This window comes from Takifugu flavidus, chromosome 20, assembly GCF_003711565.1.
Source record: "Takifugu flavidus isolate HTHZ2018 chromosome 20, ASM371156v2, whole genome shotgun sequence".
In the NCBI taxonomy this organism is placed as follows: Eukaryota; Metazoa; Chordata; class Actinopteri; order Tetraodontiformes; family Tetraodontidae; genus Takifugu; species Takifugu flavidus.
The window spans coordinates 4,111,319-4,128,290 of NC_079539.1; the positions used below are offsets into that span (position 1 = coordinate 4,111,319).

Sequence of the window (16,972 nt, forward strand, 5' to 3'; positions counted from 1 at the left end):
CCCCCTTCTCATTAATTTCCCCCCCAGACTGATCGATGATGGACAGCTGCACTGACCCAGGGTCAGAGGTCGGCAGACTGCCCCACATGAGTTATCACGTCTCTACATCCACACCTGACTATTCAGCACAAAAAGACGGCATAAGGTTCAAAAGCAACTTCAAATTTAAAGATAAATGAGGCTAAAATGCAGCCGAGGAAACTCGCCTCATTTAAAAATCTGTATACAAGAGTTTTTACTGGTACGCTCGCTCTCTCATTCTCTGCGGTCCATCCTTCAAACTTCATCTATAAGTCATTTCATCCGGAAGTGACATTCGACCAGAGACGGTAGACAAATGGCTGACAGCGATCTGCTGACGATATCGCATTGATTCATAATGGAAGCCAGCATCTGAAGGTGTAGCCGGGATTGTTGGGTTCCACCTAGAGACGGGGGATGAAAGCGAGGCGGCGCGTTTTACAGAAAACAAAAACAAAGAGGACGCACTCTTGGATGATGACTAATGAGTTCCCGGATTAGAGTGCGCCGTAATGGCTGTCAGTGCGAACGTGAATGCTAAAAGGAGAGTGATTTCACGTCCTCCTGGTCTAATATTGTACCTTAAATGCTGCTTTAGAGCAGCAAATCTCCCAGCAGACTTCTACAGAGGAAGGAAACAAATACAGGAAGTCTACAGGGTGTACAGAAACATCTGACCTTCGCGTCCAACACCTCCAAAAAAACGCTAAATGAGAGCTTAAAATCACTCAGTTTTGTGCCTGGTCTCAAAACAAGCATGTGGCCATCTGATTGTTTGTTGGGTTATTTCTTTCTTTCATTGTCTCCTTCATTCACGATGTGGATGCTGCACAAAGCAGAAGCAAAAAAATAAAGCAAAACAATGAATCCATCCATTCATCTTGTACAATTTTCTAAAATTACTCTCTGTAAACTACCATTTATTCCCAGGAGTTTGTCCCAGCAGTCATCAACTGGCTGCTACCTCGCGGTAGCCAGTACATTACAGAACACACGCACACACACACCCTTGTGCTGCTATCTTTGTGAGGACCGTTATAGATGTAATACATCACCCAGCTCCTAACCTAAATCTAATTCTAACTTTAACCCTAAAGCCATGTCTCCAGCCAGCCTAATGTTTATGATTTTGGGCTGCAGAAGGGAACTGTGGGGGGGTCAGTGGAGTCGGGGCTGTTTGGCCACTGTGCAAACCTGCTGCCCAGAGCTTTAAACCTGACATTTCCACTGTTCGCTACAGCTACAATGGACCGGAGACACCGAGGGGAAGAAACCTACTGTATACACGAACGTCATTACCCAACATGCACCAGCAGCAGGACTCCAGAACTCATTTCTCCTCAGCGCACACCTGCATTTTCTCCCCACGTGCTCTGTAAGCTGTGGAGTCTGGAGTTCTGTGGTTGTGAGTGTTTTTTTACCTCCGAGGAATATGTGGCGTTCTCCACGCTGCCGGGTTCCCCAGCATCAGCAGAAATTACTGGTCTGCAGCGTTTGACATTTCCTTAGCCAATCTCATCTAGACTAGGGTCTTGCCGAGAGCTGCAAAATTTCACATGAGGACAGAGGAAATAGTTTTCCCTCCACAGAAGCCATTGGCAGACACTGCTGTGAAATGAGTTGCCAGCTGAAGCGTGCAGAGAGTAAAATGCTGAGCTTTTTTCTTGTTTTGCTAATGAAAAGTAAAAATGCAATGGTGGGATGCCTTTCTTTCAACATTAACCCATCTCTGACACATTTCTGGGTGATCGACTTCCCGGGGGGTCCTCAGGATGAAGAACCTGGGCACCATCCTGCTGCGGAGGGATGGGAGTTGTCCTGAGGCAGGCAGGCAGGAGGAGTCTTCAGAGGGTCATCAAAGAGGATTGTGGGTGCAGGACATCATCAACGCCGTCAAGTCGGCCTCCTCAAAAGGTGGTTCAAAGCCCGTATTTCACATTTCATCAAAGCGGGACCAAACCTTCTCCCAAAGCCTTCGAACACGACGCCTCTGTTAGCTTGAGTTGGTGCAGTCAGTTTACATGCTGGTCTTAAAACAAATGATTGCAGAGCTTAAATGGAAAAAGACTTTTACTGACATATTAACATACATCAGGAAATTAAGAAGATGCAACAACTTGATCTGAGCACCAAGAATCCCTCAACATTTTCACTGTTCTTGGCAATTAACAGGACCATGAGCCCAGAGACGCCTGATGATGCCAGTCCCGTAACAGCGCTATTATGTTGTCAACGTTATCTCAGGTCATTAACATGTAAATATATGAAGTCAGTCTGCGGGAGGAAATGGCTCCGTTTGGCTGCAAGGAGGAGCAATAATGCGATTTTGGAGTGACAGCGGCGCATGAAAGAGGAAGCGCTCCATCACAGGCGCGGTTAAGCACCAGGATAAAAGGGCCTTCTGTGCCCAAACAGCACAACAGATGCCACAATCTCCTTTCACAGCTCTAACAATGAGGCCAGCGGCGAGCTGTTCGCCGTGTTCCAGCAGTTGTCTCTGAAATTGTGTTCCAAACTATTTTAAACTCGAACTTGCCCCCCCCCTGCCTCCTCCTCCCCCCCTCCCTCCATACTGCCACATTTCTCCGCTCCAGGTCAAGTGGCCGCCATCCCCCGATGGCTCGATGAAACTTTAATAATAATACTAATAACCCATATTTTGATAGCCTCATTAATTCCAGTATTATTTACAGTCCAGCACGTCGGCCTTGACGGCGCTCCCATGTGACTGCGGTGCCCGTGCGCTCCAACGCACCCCTGAGTGTTGATTAATGGCGGAAAACAAAAAGGTAATCCATTATGTGGCGGCGAGCTCTTCCCTTTTATCTCACATCTGCGGCCGATGGAGGCTCAATATGAACACGGATGCAGCTCTTTAACCGCTAGATTGAAATCGCCGCGAGGAAATTGGACGCTTTTCTCTGCAGTATGGAGATGGAACCTAATCTCTCAGCGGAACGGGCCGAGCCGGCTGTCCATCATCCCAACTGAACTCCGTGACACATGCTCCACACCTCCACCTCATTTCCTGCCCACTCTCCTCCCTCCATCCGCGCCTCTCATCGGCCTCTTAACGAGATCCACTGTTGATTTTTCAATGGAGAGTTAGCGGGCGCTAAAAGATTAATCACAGTTGGGCGAGATAAAACGATCCTCTATTTTTTTATTTTGAGGGTTTGAATGTTTTCGCTTCACTTCAGCTCAACGTCCTGTTTGTTTCCGAGGCCGATGGAAACGTGACGCTCCGCCTCATCTTCCTCGCTCCTCTTCCCCCCATCAGGGCATCCGGCTGACACTTCTATCAATACCCGCTCTGGAGGGGAGCGTATAACCTTGCCGCTCCGAGCCCTAATCTCCCTTACTCGGCTCCGCTCTGCCTACATGCTCAGAGGGACAGAAGGAGCAGCAGTTATGTGTACATTAGGCTCACCCACACATACGCTGCAGGAGCAACACTGTTAAGCACACATATGCATGGCGCTAGTTAACGTCACCTGCGCCAGATTTCACAAACGTTGAGGCCCGAGATGGTGCTGGGCTCCGTGAATGGATTGTAACTCGGTAAATCTGGATATGGTCACAATAATAACATTGAAAATATATATAATCCGTTGCAATGCTTCAGTTTTCCACGCGGCCTGCTGCAGATATTTGAATACGGTTTCAGGTTTCCAAGTCGACTGTGAAAGGAAAAAACAACCTTTATGTGTGTGGGATTTTGAGCAGCTTCAATGTATCTGCGTCATCTTGTAAGAGGTGCACGCGCCCCCGGCCTGCACTGATGTGGGACCCAACGCGCCTGCTCCACGCTGGTCTAGTGCCTGCTGTGATTCACAATTTTCAACCGTTCTCTGTCCTTTGCGCTCCCCTCGCTGTTGCTCTGTGTTTCTCCGTCCTGCGTTCCTCTGTTCGTCAGCCTTCATCAAATCCCTGTTTCCAGCTGCCGTCCTTCTTTATCTCCTCAAGGCCTCGTGGCCATCTTGTACGCTAGAAAATCTGATGTTGAAAAAGCCCGGCCCTCTTTGAACCTGAGAGAAAGGGACGTCGAGCGGCGCGAGGGTCAGAGCACAAAAGCCGATAAAAGACCGGTTGAAAGCAAAAGTGCATAAAACGGCTGCTGTCAACAGATTGGTGAATTTTGTGCTACTACATATGCAGATTACGCAAAAAGGGCTCCATCTGCCCACCGCTGCAACCTAAACAGAATAACACGCCGCTCCATTAAAGCGCCAAATCGTTTTCTACGTAAAAGCACTCTCCGCTAACGCGACGATTTGACAGTAATGGCTCGTTACCACTTTGATCCACCAACACACCCACTTCTCATGCCTTTATTCTAACAATAGGCAGTGACCTCACAACTCAGAGGCCCACGTGCCGCTCAAGCCGCTGTAGCGGGCGCGCACACAGCCAGCGCTGGATAAAAGCAACCATAAAGGACGTGATGGTGATCACGAAACAACCCCAAGAAGACAACTATTTCAAAACTTGAACCGTTGGGGCTGCAGAAACCAGCGTTATTAAGAAGCGGCAGCAAAATGGATTTTACAAAACTGTGGGATGATTATGTTTCCCAATAAAGCTATTACCACTCCCAGTACAGTCGCAGCCATACTTGTTTGAAGTGAAACATTGATGGTCATGAAAAGCTTGTAAATACCCGCAGAACTCCACCGTTTGTCTTTTCAAAAAGCCGAAGCTAAATCTGGATCCAGCGGCGTGCAGACTCCAGCAGCCTACGGGAGCGCACGCTGTAATGAGCAGTGAACAGTTTATAGTGTTGGGCTCCGTATTTACGTTGTGCACTTGGATGGAGCAGTGTTTCCTCTCTGCCGGAGCGAGACGCCCTAATGAAGAAGGATGTTCTTATGTGCACGCGTTCCATTTGAAAACCCTCAAACTGGTCCAGCAGCGAGTTCCACCAGATAGTTGTGTTGCTGGAACCTGTTGTGTTTCTACAGTCATCAGTGACCTGGTGAACAGTGCTCGTCTTTACAACCGTGCAGGAAAAGTCTCACAAAAAGGAACCATGAGAAAATACCACCCCAGCAACTGCACGGAGCTCTTTGGGGAACTTTGGCTCGCAGGTGTTTCCTTGACGCCACCACAGTCAGGATGGGGGAGGCACAAACTGAGGTTGTTAAAAGTGGGCAGCGCTGCCGGTATGCTGCCCCCCCACAGGGAAATCACAGGCCGAGTCAAGCGCAGAACACTCAGCTGTTGCGCTGCTTCAGTCCACAATGCAGCTGTGCACCTCCAGCTCACCTCTGAAGGTTTACTCATTTGGCGAGGAGTGTAGCAATCTAACATCACTTTTACCTCATTTTTGATAAGAAACGCTCACCTATCCCAGTTACCTTGAATCAGGAAGTAGGGTGTAGCCAAGTCTCCAGCTCCTCCCAGGGATAATAAACAAACAACCTGAATAGACGTCTGTGGATGAAGGGAAGCCATGCAGATACATGGAGAAATGGCTCCACTCAGAAAAGAGTGAGGTTGTCACACAAATAAAAGGTGTGACCACCTCAGTTAAGGTGTCACTTAACTCTGCAAATTCATTGCTAACTTTCAGAAGGTACTACCATGTTTGTGACCCATGATCACTCTGCCACTGCCCTCCGCTCATTCCATCATTATTTTTGACAAACAAGGCATTTTTTTTTAGTCATGATCCATTTGATTTTTTTTATTTAGTCAACAGTCTTTGAGACACAAGTCCACCTTTTGATCTGCTCGTGCTCTGAAGAGGAGCTCGGATCATGAGAGCATCCACAAAACACACGTCACCTTGCAGTGAGCTTATTTGTGTGTTGCAGCGGCGAGGCTGAGCTGCACGCTCTGGTGTTCTGCTAATACACAAACAGTCTTCTCAGTATTTGAGAAAGTTGGGAGGTCTCGGAGATTATTGATTGCTGAAGAGGCTGTGATGAGAAGCTCAAAAGCCACTGAGCCTCTTCGGGCTCCAACGGCTTCTCTGCTGTACAGTGTGTGTGTGTGTGTGTGTGTGTGTGTGTGTGTGTGTGTGTGTGTGTTCCCATCACCGTCTCTGAATATAAAGAATAATATTTCAATATTGGTGAAGCTAAGCACAGATGGGGCCCTCTACTGGATGGTGGGGATACTACTCGGTAAATCCTGTATGAAACCTACTTTAAGTTTAATCACTGATTTTATATGAAGGATGATCTTGTTTTTTCCAGAGTGACCTGAGAGTTGCGGCATTGTTATCAGCATAGATTTCTGTATATTGGCACCATATCTCGCAGGTGAAACTGCCAACAACTCCGTCATCGCTGATAAATAGGTTGCTATGGTGATACCAGCCACATGTGTAGATGAGTACATGTTTGAAAGCTATTTCCATATATCATAGAAATATAGGTGGATAATGCAACAGGACCACAATGGTAACCACAGCCTGCACAGTAGAGACTCATGATGTTTGAACAACTGGAACAGAACTATGAGTAAAAAAAGGAAACTATTAGATGACTATCAGCCCCCCCACCAGAGGTTTTGGCTTCATTTTTGAAAAATTCTCCTGATGATCTCTGGTCCCATATATGTTCTCTCATGCTGGAGGCTGCTTCCACACAGCTGAAGCAGAAATCATAAATCTAGTACGCCCATCAATGCAGGGGGGTGACCAGAGGTGTGATCTCCAGTCTCAGCACTTAAAGATAAAGATATTACTGCATGTTACTATATATGCTAGCCTAATTGGGTGATTCATGAAGCCTTGCTAGCTATAAGGGTTAGAAACTAGGGGAGATGTGTGTGAGATGTCTCCAGTGGGGTCTTGAATAAAACATAATCAATTGAGAGAACAAAAGTATGTTTAATTGTCCTATTGTAATGCAGAGAATGAATCATTATGCTTTGTAAAGAAGTGCTTCTGTTATATAGTGGAGCTGTGACTGCAGCCATTTTGTGTCCCAATGTCTCTTTAGAGGATCTGTGGCCATTAAGCCCCCATGTTACCTCTGATCCAACGTATTACATCAGTTACTTTTAAGTTGCTCCTGCATCCAGCACTCCAGAAAATCAAATGTGCAGTTATCAGGCAATGTTTTGTAATGCCAGAACACACTGAGAGCTCTATTAGCTGAACCCTCCCCGCCGAGTCTGTAACGACTGTGTCAATAGCCCGAGACTGGAGATAAAGGTCCGGGCTTCCCACTGCAGATAGGCTGACCGACAGAGAGAGAGTGTTAATCTGTGAGGTAGAGCAAAATAAAAGTGCAGCAGGAATGGAGAAAGATGGGAAAAGAAAGGAGAGAGAAGGTCTGATAATAACATTAGCCATCCTCCTTTCCCACAACCTCTCATCTCCTCCGTCCCCTTGGTGCCTTCTGCTCCGGAGCACGAGTTTGGGTTACGGCTCAGCCTTTTTCATCCTCCTGGCACGCCACTCAGAGTATCAGAGCTTCATTTAGTCATTTCGAACGTTTGCCCTCGGGGGGCGCAGGACCAGAGGAGCCCAATGAATCATCTGATACGACCGTCTATTCTTTCCCGCTCACATTAAAACTGATTCTTTTTTAATTGCCACAGAAGTCAACCTGGTCAAATTAAAACCCAGGGTGCAGATAATTGCTATTCACATGACCTTTAAGTGGATACATCAGAGGCAAGGCAGCTGATGGGCAGGCTGCCCTGACATCAATCTGCCCCACCTCTCAGGTAAAACATTACATAAAAGCCACAGACGTCCGTGAAACATTGGTTTGAGCCTCTTATTAAAAAAGCTGGTGTCACGTGACCAGGCACAGGAAAGACGTCGATCTGGGGATACATTTGGGACCTTTTAAGTGTTGGATGTCGGAATAAGCGTGGCAAAAACGTTTCCTTAACACGGGATAAACAATTTTAAAGGAGGTGTGGATTCAAATATCTTTGTCCACCTCACGACGTGCCTCCGAGGAAATGTGATATGAGTTGTGTGACGTGTTACATCCCTTTATAAGTAATCGGATGGAAGGAGAAAAATCAGTTTCCAGGGGCGCCAAGAAACCCGATTCCCTCTCTCCTAGGGAGCCTCCTCCACTCTCGGGCAGCAAAAACCCGTCTGCTGACCTTGGGACAACACTTTGACCAATCCCCAAAGCGAGGTCGTCAAGTCGTTACGCGCGCCCGTTTCTGACTGATTTCACCCAGGCGGAAAAGCGATCTAAAGAGTGCAAATGTCCAAGAATTGTCTTCTAATACAACTTCTGCTCAAGCGCAAATCCACTATTATGTATTTCTCTTCATCAAATGGCCCACCCCGGGTGTTTGCGGCTCTCTAATGTGAGGTTTTAAGGAGCGATTAAACATTAGAACGTGCCGGGGCACCAAGATGCAGAGACATTCGATACTTTGCCGAGTCTTTCTAGAGCCACACTGCGCCAAAGAAGATGCATCATTAATCTGGAGTTTACGGGCTGGTGCAGGGGAACGTACCTGGTTTTTATGCCGAGCCCCATCTTCGAGTTCAGATGCTGTGTTCATGGTTCCCCATCGGTCATTTACCATCCTATGGAGAATCTGCGCATTCGGTCCGCCCGTTCCAGGCTGTGCTAAACAGAGCCGAGTCTCCTCCTGCTATTCTTCTTATTCCATTCAAAAAGAAAGCTGGGTATTTCGTGTAAAACGTTCACTGCGTCTGCAACCGCGCAAATTACGCACTTAAATTCCTCCGGTTGCTCCTGCGTGGCCGCGCGTTATTCCGAAAAATCGGATGAAATACTTACAGGCTCCGGTGCGTGTAACTTGAAGCACAATCTGACAGGGATAGTGAAGAATAGAAAAGGGCAAATTTAACCTCATGCCACAGACAGAATAAACCGGCGCAGTCCCTTTACTCCACAAAAGAAATCACCAAATCGTTTTTGGCTCAGATTACATTTCTGTCCATCTGCTCCCGTTTTCAGGACACTTCCAGACGCCACTTCAGCCCCGGTCCCACAGATCAGGTGAGGATGGGATGGGACGCGTCCACACGTCTGTCGCGTCCCCGTTACTCGTCTGCGCGGTTACCAAACTCCGATATCGAGCCCGGGGGAGACAGACAGCGACTCCTCTGTTCGCGTCAGGTTGATCTAGCGGGTGCCTCTGACAAGACGGGTACGAGCAGATTAGTATGCTCCGCTTGCGCGCCGCACGGGGCGCACCGAGCCTCCGACTGTCGATAAAACACGTCTCTGTGCTACGCGCGCCGAAGGCATCATTCCATCACCAAGCTGCTCTGCCTTCCAGTTTATTCCCAGATAGTTGCATCCTCTAGGTTGAATCCTACCCTGCACAAAAGATCCTAACATTACAACAAATTTAAACACCGTTGTGACTAAACACGCGCGCCATCACATCTATGATAAGGCTTAAATATCCATCTTTAGTTTGCGGAAGGGCCAAAGCTCTCACTGGTTTAACTGAAAGAAAAAGCAACAGCTAATAATAGAGGATAATGAAGTAAAGCAAGTGGCTCTCAATATTTCCCTACACGTGCACAAGTTTATGTGAGGTTAGAACCAACGTCACTGGACAAGAATGGGATATTATGTAAAAAGTCAGCGATGACTCAACTTAACTTGATCTAAGAACAAGGATAATGAGGAATGCTAATGCTAATGCAAATGTGCTCAGCGCTTGTTTGGCTTTAGGGGGTTGTCTCAGCCAAAGCACAAAACACATATTACAAGTTAACTGAGTGTGGTTAGCTTTATGTGCCAGATGAAATCGAAAACTACAGCTCCCCCACAAATCCCCTCTTGGATGGGTTTCAGTGTCCTCTGATTACTCTCAAAAATGTGTCATGTTTTTTTCTCCACCGAAGCTGTTTGATGGTCAGATGCTTAAAGGTAAAGTCACTGATGCAGAAGCCAAAGTGAAAAGATTACTCTTCTCTGTGGAGAGAACGCGGGGAGATAATGCAAAACAGGGTCACTGGCACATGACGTGCACGGTCAGCAGGTCTGGGTGTGGACACAAAGGTGAAGCAGCTTGTAATGGATAAGATGATGGCTTTATGTGCGGTTTTCATGGAAGGATTCCTTTGATTGTGATCTTGAAACATGATTACGCCGCTGCACAAAGGATGAGTGAGAGCGTTTCAAACAGCAGAACCCAAATGACTCTCGACCGCCACCGCTGTGATCGTGACTCACCGGTATCACAAAATGAGCAGAACATGGTACATTTAGTGGTGAATAATTAGCAATTTAGAATATTCCCAGGGTGTAGTTTTAGCTGGGGTTGAAGCGAGAGGGTTTGCTGCCTGTGAATCGTACATTATCGAGGTGTAGGTGTGACTGGGATTCGCAATGATAATGTTATCTTTTTATTTTTAAATGTGCGACTGGAGTGTGTGCCAATGCACACTAAAGACACCCCCAGCACGCTGTTTCCCTGCTCCCCATATCTGTCATTGAAAATGTCAAATCTCTACAAATATAGACGGCGACTCAAAAAAGATCAGCCCTCCGATCTGTCTGAATGCTTGATGGCTCTTCCAAATCTGCAATTCTGTGAATTATTTCCCCCGTATTTACATTTATGTCCATGCACCTCGAACATTCGACGTACATTGACAGCTGATTGCCGGAACAGGAAGCAGTTAACACCAAATGTCTTTTCACAGCCTCAGGTTATGATTTTTGTTTGATGAGGAAAGCGAAACGTGCAAAGAATGCATGTTCTGTGGCCAAACCCAGGGCCAGTCAATAAGGTCTCCGCCCTCAAAGGCCCTTTATGCATTTTGTCATAATTAAGTGATTTTTCTCCATGATGAACGAGCCACGACTCTATAATGAGGGAGGTGGCCTCAACGTGTAGATCCAACCTGGAGGTAAAACCGTGGTCACACAGGTCCCTGGTCTCCATTGGACCATGTGTGTCTGCACGTGTCTTCCTGTGTGTGTCCAGTCCTGGATTCATCCTTGAATGTCAATGAAACCAGATCTGTTAGAGACATTCGAGGAAAAAGAGGAAGTCTCTGAAGGGGGCAGCGTCTCGCTATAATTAGCCCAAACAATACAACCCCCTCGTCTCCCCCTCTCAGCCTGATATCCAAATGAGCGCTTGTGTTTGTGCGGTCCTTCATCAGTTGAGCGCTGCACTCAGACATTCTTGGCTTTGCTTGCTTGACTTTTCACGCACGGAGTGGCAGCCGAGCAAATGCACGGAACTGTGAACAACCGTCAGGGTTCGAGCCTATCATGGAAAAAACAAATTCAAAAAATCCCCGACAAACCTCTGGACAAACAAAAGGAGTCACTGTGTTTCTAAAATGCGTCCAGCATATAAAGTGTTTTTGTGCTGTTTCCTCTTCCTTCTGCTATTTCCCCCTCTGATTGGTTGGGTTAGCAGTGAGGGGTTTGGTGCTTTTAAAACCCAGTGGTGGTGCCTCCCAGCTGGACACGGAGCCTTCTAATCCATACGCGGATGGAATGTTGCAGAGTACCAGCAGTACAAATCCACTGAATCGCGAGCCGGCCTGCAGCACCTTTCTGCGGTCGCCCGTCCCCTCTCCTGGTCTTCGGGACCCTTCGGCGTGCTGCAGAGCGTCTCCACCGTCCTCTTTGCTTTCCATGATTGATGCCTGTGTTTGATCTCAGGCCATTTTTATAAAACCAGTCAGTCTTCCAGGATAACAGGTCCTCTTCCTCATTACTCTGTCTCCTGCTGCTCGAGGCACTCCAGCCCCCCCTGGGGGGCGGATTTCTCTCTGATGTATTCAAGGAATGCTTTCTCAGTTTATCCTACGTTCTTGATCGCTCACTAATCCTCTCTCCTTCTCTCTTCACTCCTCTTAGAGTCCTGGGGTGCTCAACTTTGGTTGAATCCTCACCGTTGTGTTTTTTTTTTACCCCCCCCCCCCATCATATTATTCCAGCTGTCTGTGTTGAGTGGCAGGCAAAAGTCCCACTGTACGTGTTGATGGGCTGATTCAGAGCTTTCTGTTGGTTTGTGGAATATTCCCAATATATAGGTGGTTTTCTACCCTTAGCCTGCCCCCTTTAGCCCTTCCATGTCCTCAGCAGCATTCACCTAGTTTTATTTGACGCTACTTTTCGTTGCGTGAGCTACATTTTGGTGCAACTGGAGATGAATTCTGAAGGATCTGCTCCCAACATGAAGTCTATAAAATCTAGCCTGACTAGTCATAGTAAACTTCACCTCATCATGTTTTCTAATTGCTCCTTCAATTCATTTACACCATCAAAGTTGATTTCCTGTCATATACAATACATTTCTTATTAACATTTTATATATTTTATTTACACTCTTTTGGTACAAGTGATAACAACCTTTGTTGAAAAGCGGTTGTGTTTGCGCTGCACAAAAGAACCATGCGTGTGTGTGTGTGTGTGGCTCACAAGGTAAACTAAAGGCAAATGTAATCAATGAGTCAGGCCCTATAGTCTCATCGAGGAATTATGCATTAAAAAATCAATAAAGCCATGCATGGCAGCGGTGGGGTTCTGAATGTGCCCTGAAGGAAGCGGCAGGAGCTCAGAGCTTTGAAAGTCAAAGGAAATGAGAGAAAACCACATGTGCCCTGATAGCTCAGTCAGAGGTCACAATTAAAACAGTTCAGATAAATTACGGGACCGGTGAGTGCAGTCGGCAAACAATTCAGCTTTTCTATTCCCGTCACTGCTCGGGCGAGTTTCCTTGCTGCCTTTTAATCTTGGATCCATATTTCCAGGCTGGTAGTTGCTGCTGAATGACTCACTTCTTTTTTTTGGTCATCCCTGACTTGACGGAGCTCTGTTTGCCTATTGGCTCACCGTCAGGATGTCTGCTCGAGCCGCCAAGCCGTGTTTGTTGAATGGTTTGTAATTATCCACAGGCATCCCTGGGGCCAAGCTTGAAGGCACCTCTGCAAATATGCTGCTCCATCCATGGATGAACTTTAGCACTTGGAGAACCAGCGGGGGGAGCGAGAACACACCGAGAATGAAAATTCCACATAAATATAATAGGGAGGCTTATTAAAGCATGTGCTCACGTTGACCCGGCACTTCATTGGAGTCTTACTTTTAATCATCTTCCTCTGTAATACAAAACAAGCTTTTGGGGATATTTTCTCCTTATTAACAGTTTTCTGCACAGATTATGCCATAGCACCAGTGTACTTACCAATCAGGTACAAGACTGCAATCCATTTGACCTCTCAAGGAGTAAAGTCTTTAAAGTATTAAATGTAGGCCTGAGCCCCCATAGTGCTTTAAACCCAATCTGTACCTCTTTGGGAAATTGAGATTTAAGTGGGCAGATGGTGAGCCAAAAATACCTCTCATTTTACAATTCCATTAAGATTTCTGACCCCCTACTGGGAGATTTCAATACCTGCACTCTTGCTTAACTCATGGTGGTTGGATTAGTTGTGGTTTCCACGTACAGGCGGTCTAAGCTTTTATTCTCGGGACTTCTCACAACGAATTGGCTTTTTTACGACATCTGATACTTCCCAAAGTGAGAACTCGCCTCGTTCAATCGTGGCCTGAAGCTACATTTGAACTCACTCGCACTATCAGGGAAAACTACTGTAATTTATAGTATTTATGCTGTTTAGATCTCAAACCTGTAGTGACTGTCAGCATTCACAGGATTTACTCAACTTCTTTCTTCTTTGCACTGGATTTGCCACAGATTTAATAAATTGGCCTTCAGATGCTGCTCTCTTATACCGATGATGATGTGCTTTCCTTTCAGGAAAATAAAATCAATCGTGATACTTTAAGCCCATTTTTACAACACAGCTGCACTTTCTTATTGAAAACTAATAGGAAAAAGTGGACACATTGTAGAACAGTACCTTTATATGATCATAATAACATATAACAATATAATTAATCAACGTGTTCATCCAGGGACAAAAGTAAATGCAGTAGATGGGCTTTAAATGTGCTTGTTTTTAGCTGTACGGTCCGTTAGAGTGGCAGGAACATCAGCTGAAGGTGTCTTATAAGAAAGCAAGGGTGCTCTGGTTTCAATTGCGAGAGCTGTTCATTTAAATTGCAAGTGTTGCAATGCACAGCGCACTCCAAATCAACGCTCTTTAAATAAAAGGCTGAGCGCCACGCTCGCCTGTACAGCAGCGGGAGCAGGTCTTCAAGGCCTCACTCGTTTAGCGAGAGAGCGAGGGCAGACGGAGGAGTGAGCACACACACGGGGCTGCAATAAGGGAAGCTAGATGTTTGGAAACCTTTTCAGGTGCTGTAACAGTGCTGATCATTAGTGTTAGACGATAACGTGCAGCAGACAGAGTGGAGTGGTTTTGATATGACCTCATGCATTTAGAGGATGTCATTTGACTTCCAATAGGACAAAAAAAACACAATTTGTAATCACATAGACCACAATCTTAACTTAAACTGGATTTGAGCCACAGAACCTCAGTCCCAAAGGTGGGAATATTACCTGTTGACAAATAAAATGAAGAAATTGGCTGGAACTGTGCGACCGAGGGGCCCCACTTCTGTTTTTTAAAAAGATAATTTTATGGTTCCATCTTCCAGCCTGTGTTGAAGGAAGCACGAAGATGCCAATTTGTATTCAGGTGGTCGGCGTGGAGCGTGGACATGAAAGAGGACTGGACTGGTGCCCGCGCAGCTGCAGAAACCCGTCGGGCTGTCGGATGTAATAATTCTGTTAGTGACGCTGTGGGCTTACAAATAATTTAAAATGAAGAGCAGCAGAAACATCAGGCCCGCGTCATTAACATTTCCTGCAATGCGTTTTTAATGGAGCAGCCGGTGCTAATTTAAAAAGAATAAAATAATCTATATACGTGTTTAGGTTTTTAGGGAATCAGGATGTATTAATCCAGAAGTTTTTTCTAGCTTTCCATACAAATGGTGAGACTGTTGCCAGGGGAGCATAAACGCTGCACTTTCATCGTAAAGCTGTCGCCCGAGCGTCTCATTTTATCACGGCGGGAGTTACAAATGGCTCTGCCCTCTTCTTAAAGGCTTTCTTGCAGGGACAGAATCAGCACTCGCACTTTGTTGTCATCTAAATTTTGCAAACCTTCATTTTTGTTGTGATCCCCCCCCCCACACACACACACACACAAGACCCCATAACAACGATTCTCTGGAGTCACGACCGAGAGCGTGTGAAGACGAGATGACGGCGGCGCTCATGAGACCAAAACACCCACCGCGAGGACTTTTTATTGATCAGTGGTGAGAATAGATGTAAAGGCTGTGACTCCTTTGCTCGCTTCTTTATGGACAGGCGGCTGCCGATTGGTCAGTTTTAGCTTTGCAGACTCACGCTAACACGCTAAGGATTTCACCACCCAAAGAGGAGAAAATGCTCTGGGAAAAAAAATCCGGCTAGCTTATGCAAAAGAGGCCAAGAAGGCAAAACAAGCATCCAAGAAGCCAGCTGCTCCTCAGTCAAAGGCCTCGACCAAGGCTGCACAGAAACCCAAGACCGCTAACCCGACAAAGGCTGAAAAACTTTTACTGCCCCAAAAATAAGAAAGCCAAAATACTTTTTCTTTGATCTGTCTTCCAACGGGAACCAGGGGGCACGTGAAGACAATGTGCTGGTTATCTTGAAACCGCTCTTCATCTTTTGTTAGTTTAATAAACAAGGAAGTGATCAAAGCTCTACTTAAAATAATGATGGCGCATTTTAATTATTGTTCACATTCTAGGATTCAGCCTGCCGATACCTAATTTCCCTTAACAGCAGGGCAACTCCATTAGTTGAAACTATTCTATACACAGTCAATTACACCACAAAGGATCTTTTACCACATGTTGAGAAATGTGTTCAAATATCTCTCTTTAAAACCACTTGTCAGAAAATGAATCTCAATCTGGATCAGACTGGAGGGACGGAGCGAAGAACGCCCACCTGAGCAATGATTTCATTCCGCAGCAATAACCCCCTCAGGTGGAAAGGTTGCCGCTGCCAAACAATTCATTTGTGCTGAAACACATTTTCTGCGCGCGTGCAACACATCTGTCAGGTCCAGATCACAAACCCACGGAAAAGAGACAGAAATGACAAGTTAATCTGGCAGCGAATCAAATGAGAAGGATGGTCTGGGACGGTCGGAACCACTTCAACCAAGCGTGTGTTGGATATTTGGGTGTGGTGTGGGCTCGCCTGCTGTTCTTCCACGATAAGAACAATTTTGTGTTTCGAGTTTGTCTTGCCAGCTGAAGATTACCGCCTGGTTGGAGTGGTGGTAGGCCTTACTCATCATAAGGGGTGGGTTATTGCCAGTCCCCAACACCGCGGCCAACGTTTATTTCAACATAACGAAGGCTGGAAGAACGTCCAACTGGGCCCGATTTAATGACGCAAAAATAAAAAACACGCTTCTTTCTCAAGAATAACCTCTTGACCTTGGGACTCCCTTGACGGTAGAGGCTTCTTTTCTCAGACATTCACTGCTGGGAGATTATGGTTCCACAGAAAAGACGCATGTCCTCAACCTTTTAAAGGCGCTGTCAATGGTCCATAGGTTTTTTTCCAGCCACCAGCGAATCCATGGATTAGTCACACTGGCAAGCGAGCGAGGTGGCTGTTCATGACTTAGGATGATAATTGGTCTCACACGAGGTGGTGGAAGCATTGTTCCCGCATTCTGTCTATTATATCACTTATTATATCGAACAATGGTGGCTCGCAAAGACTTGCGTCTAAAGACTCCAATTTCTTTATTAAAAGCAACTTTTTTCCTTTTGGATTTCAGCAGGTGGACCCTTCTGTTCTTAGCCTACCCTTGAAAACCAAATGATTTGGTTTCAGTAATGGCCCAAATCCAGCAACCCAGGTCCCACAAATCGAAAGAATCCCGCCGCTTATAATTGGCGTGTGGCATTGTGCCGAACCACAGGGACCCAGAGTAAATATAACCTGACGGTGGAGGGAAAAAAGGGGGGGGGGGGGGTTCTTTTGATCCCTTATTCATCCCTCCCCTGTCACAGATAAGGCTTGCAAG

General features: G+C 46.3%; 1 protein-coding gene across 2 annotated transcripts in view; it reads right to left on the minus strand.

Annotated features, from left to right (window-relative positions):
- The window catches only part of fibcd1b (fibrinogen C domain containing 1b), a 65,988-nt gene extending 56,737 nt beyond the window's left edge, over positions 1-9,251 (minus strand). For both annotated transcript variants that reach the window (XM_057018540.1, XM_057018539.1), the window contains exon 1: positions 8,464-9,251. In XM_057018540.1, the coding sequence (XP_056874520.1) occupies positions 8,464-8,535 (72 nt within the window). In that variant the 5' untranslated portion in view covers positions 8,536-9,251. The remainder of the gene's footprint in view (positions 1-8,463) is intronic.
- Positions 9,252-16,972: the final 7,721 nt, after the last annotated feature.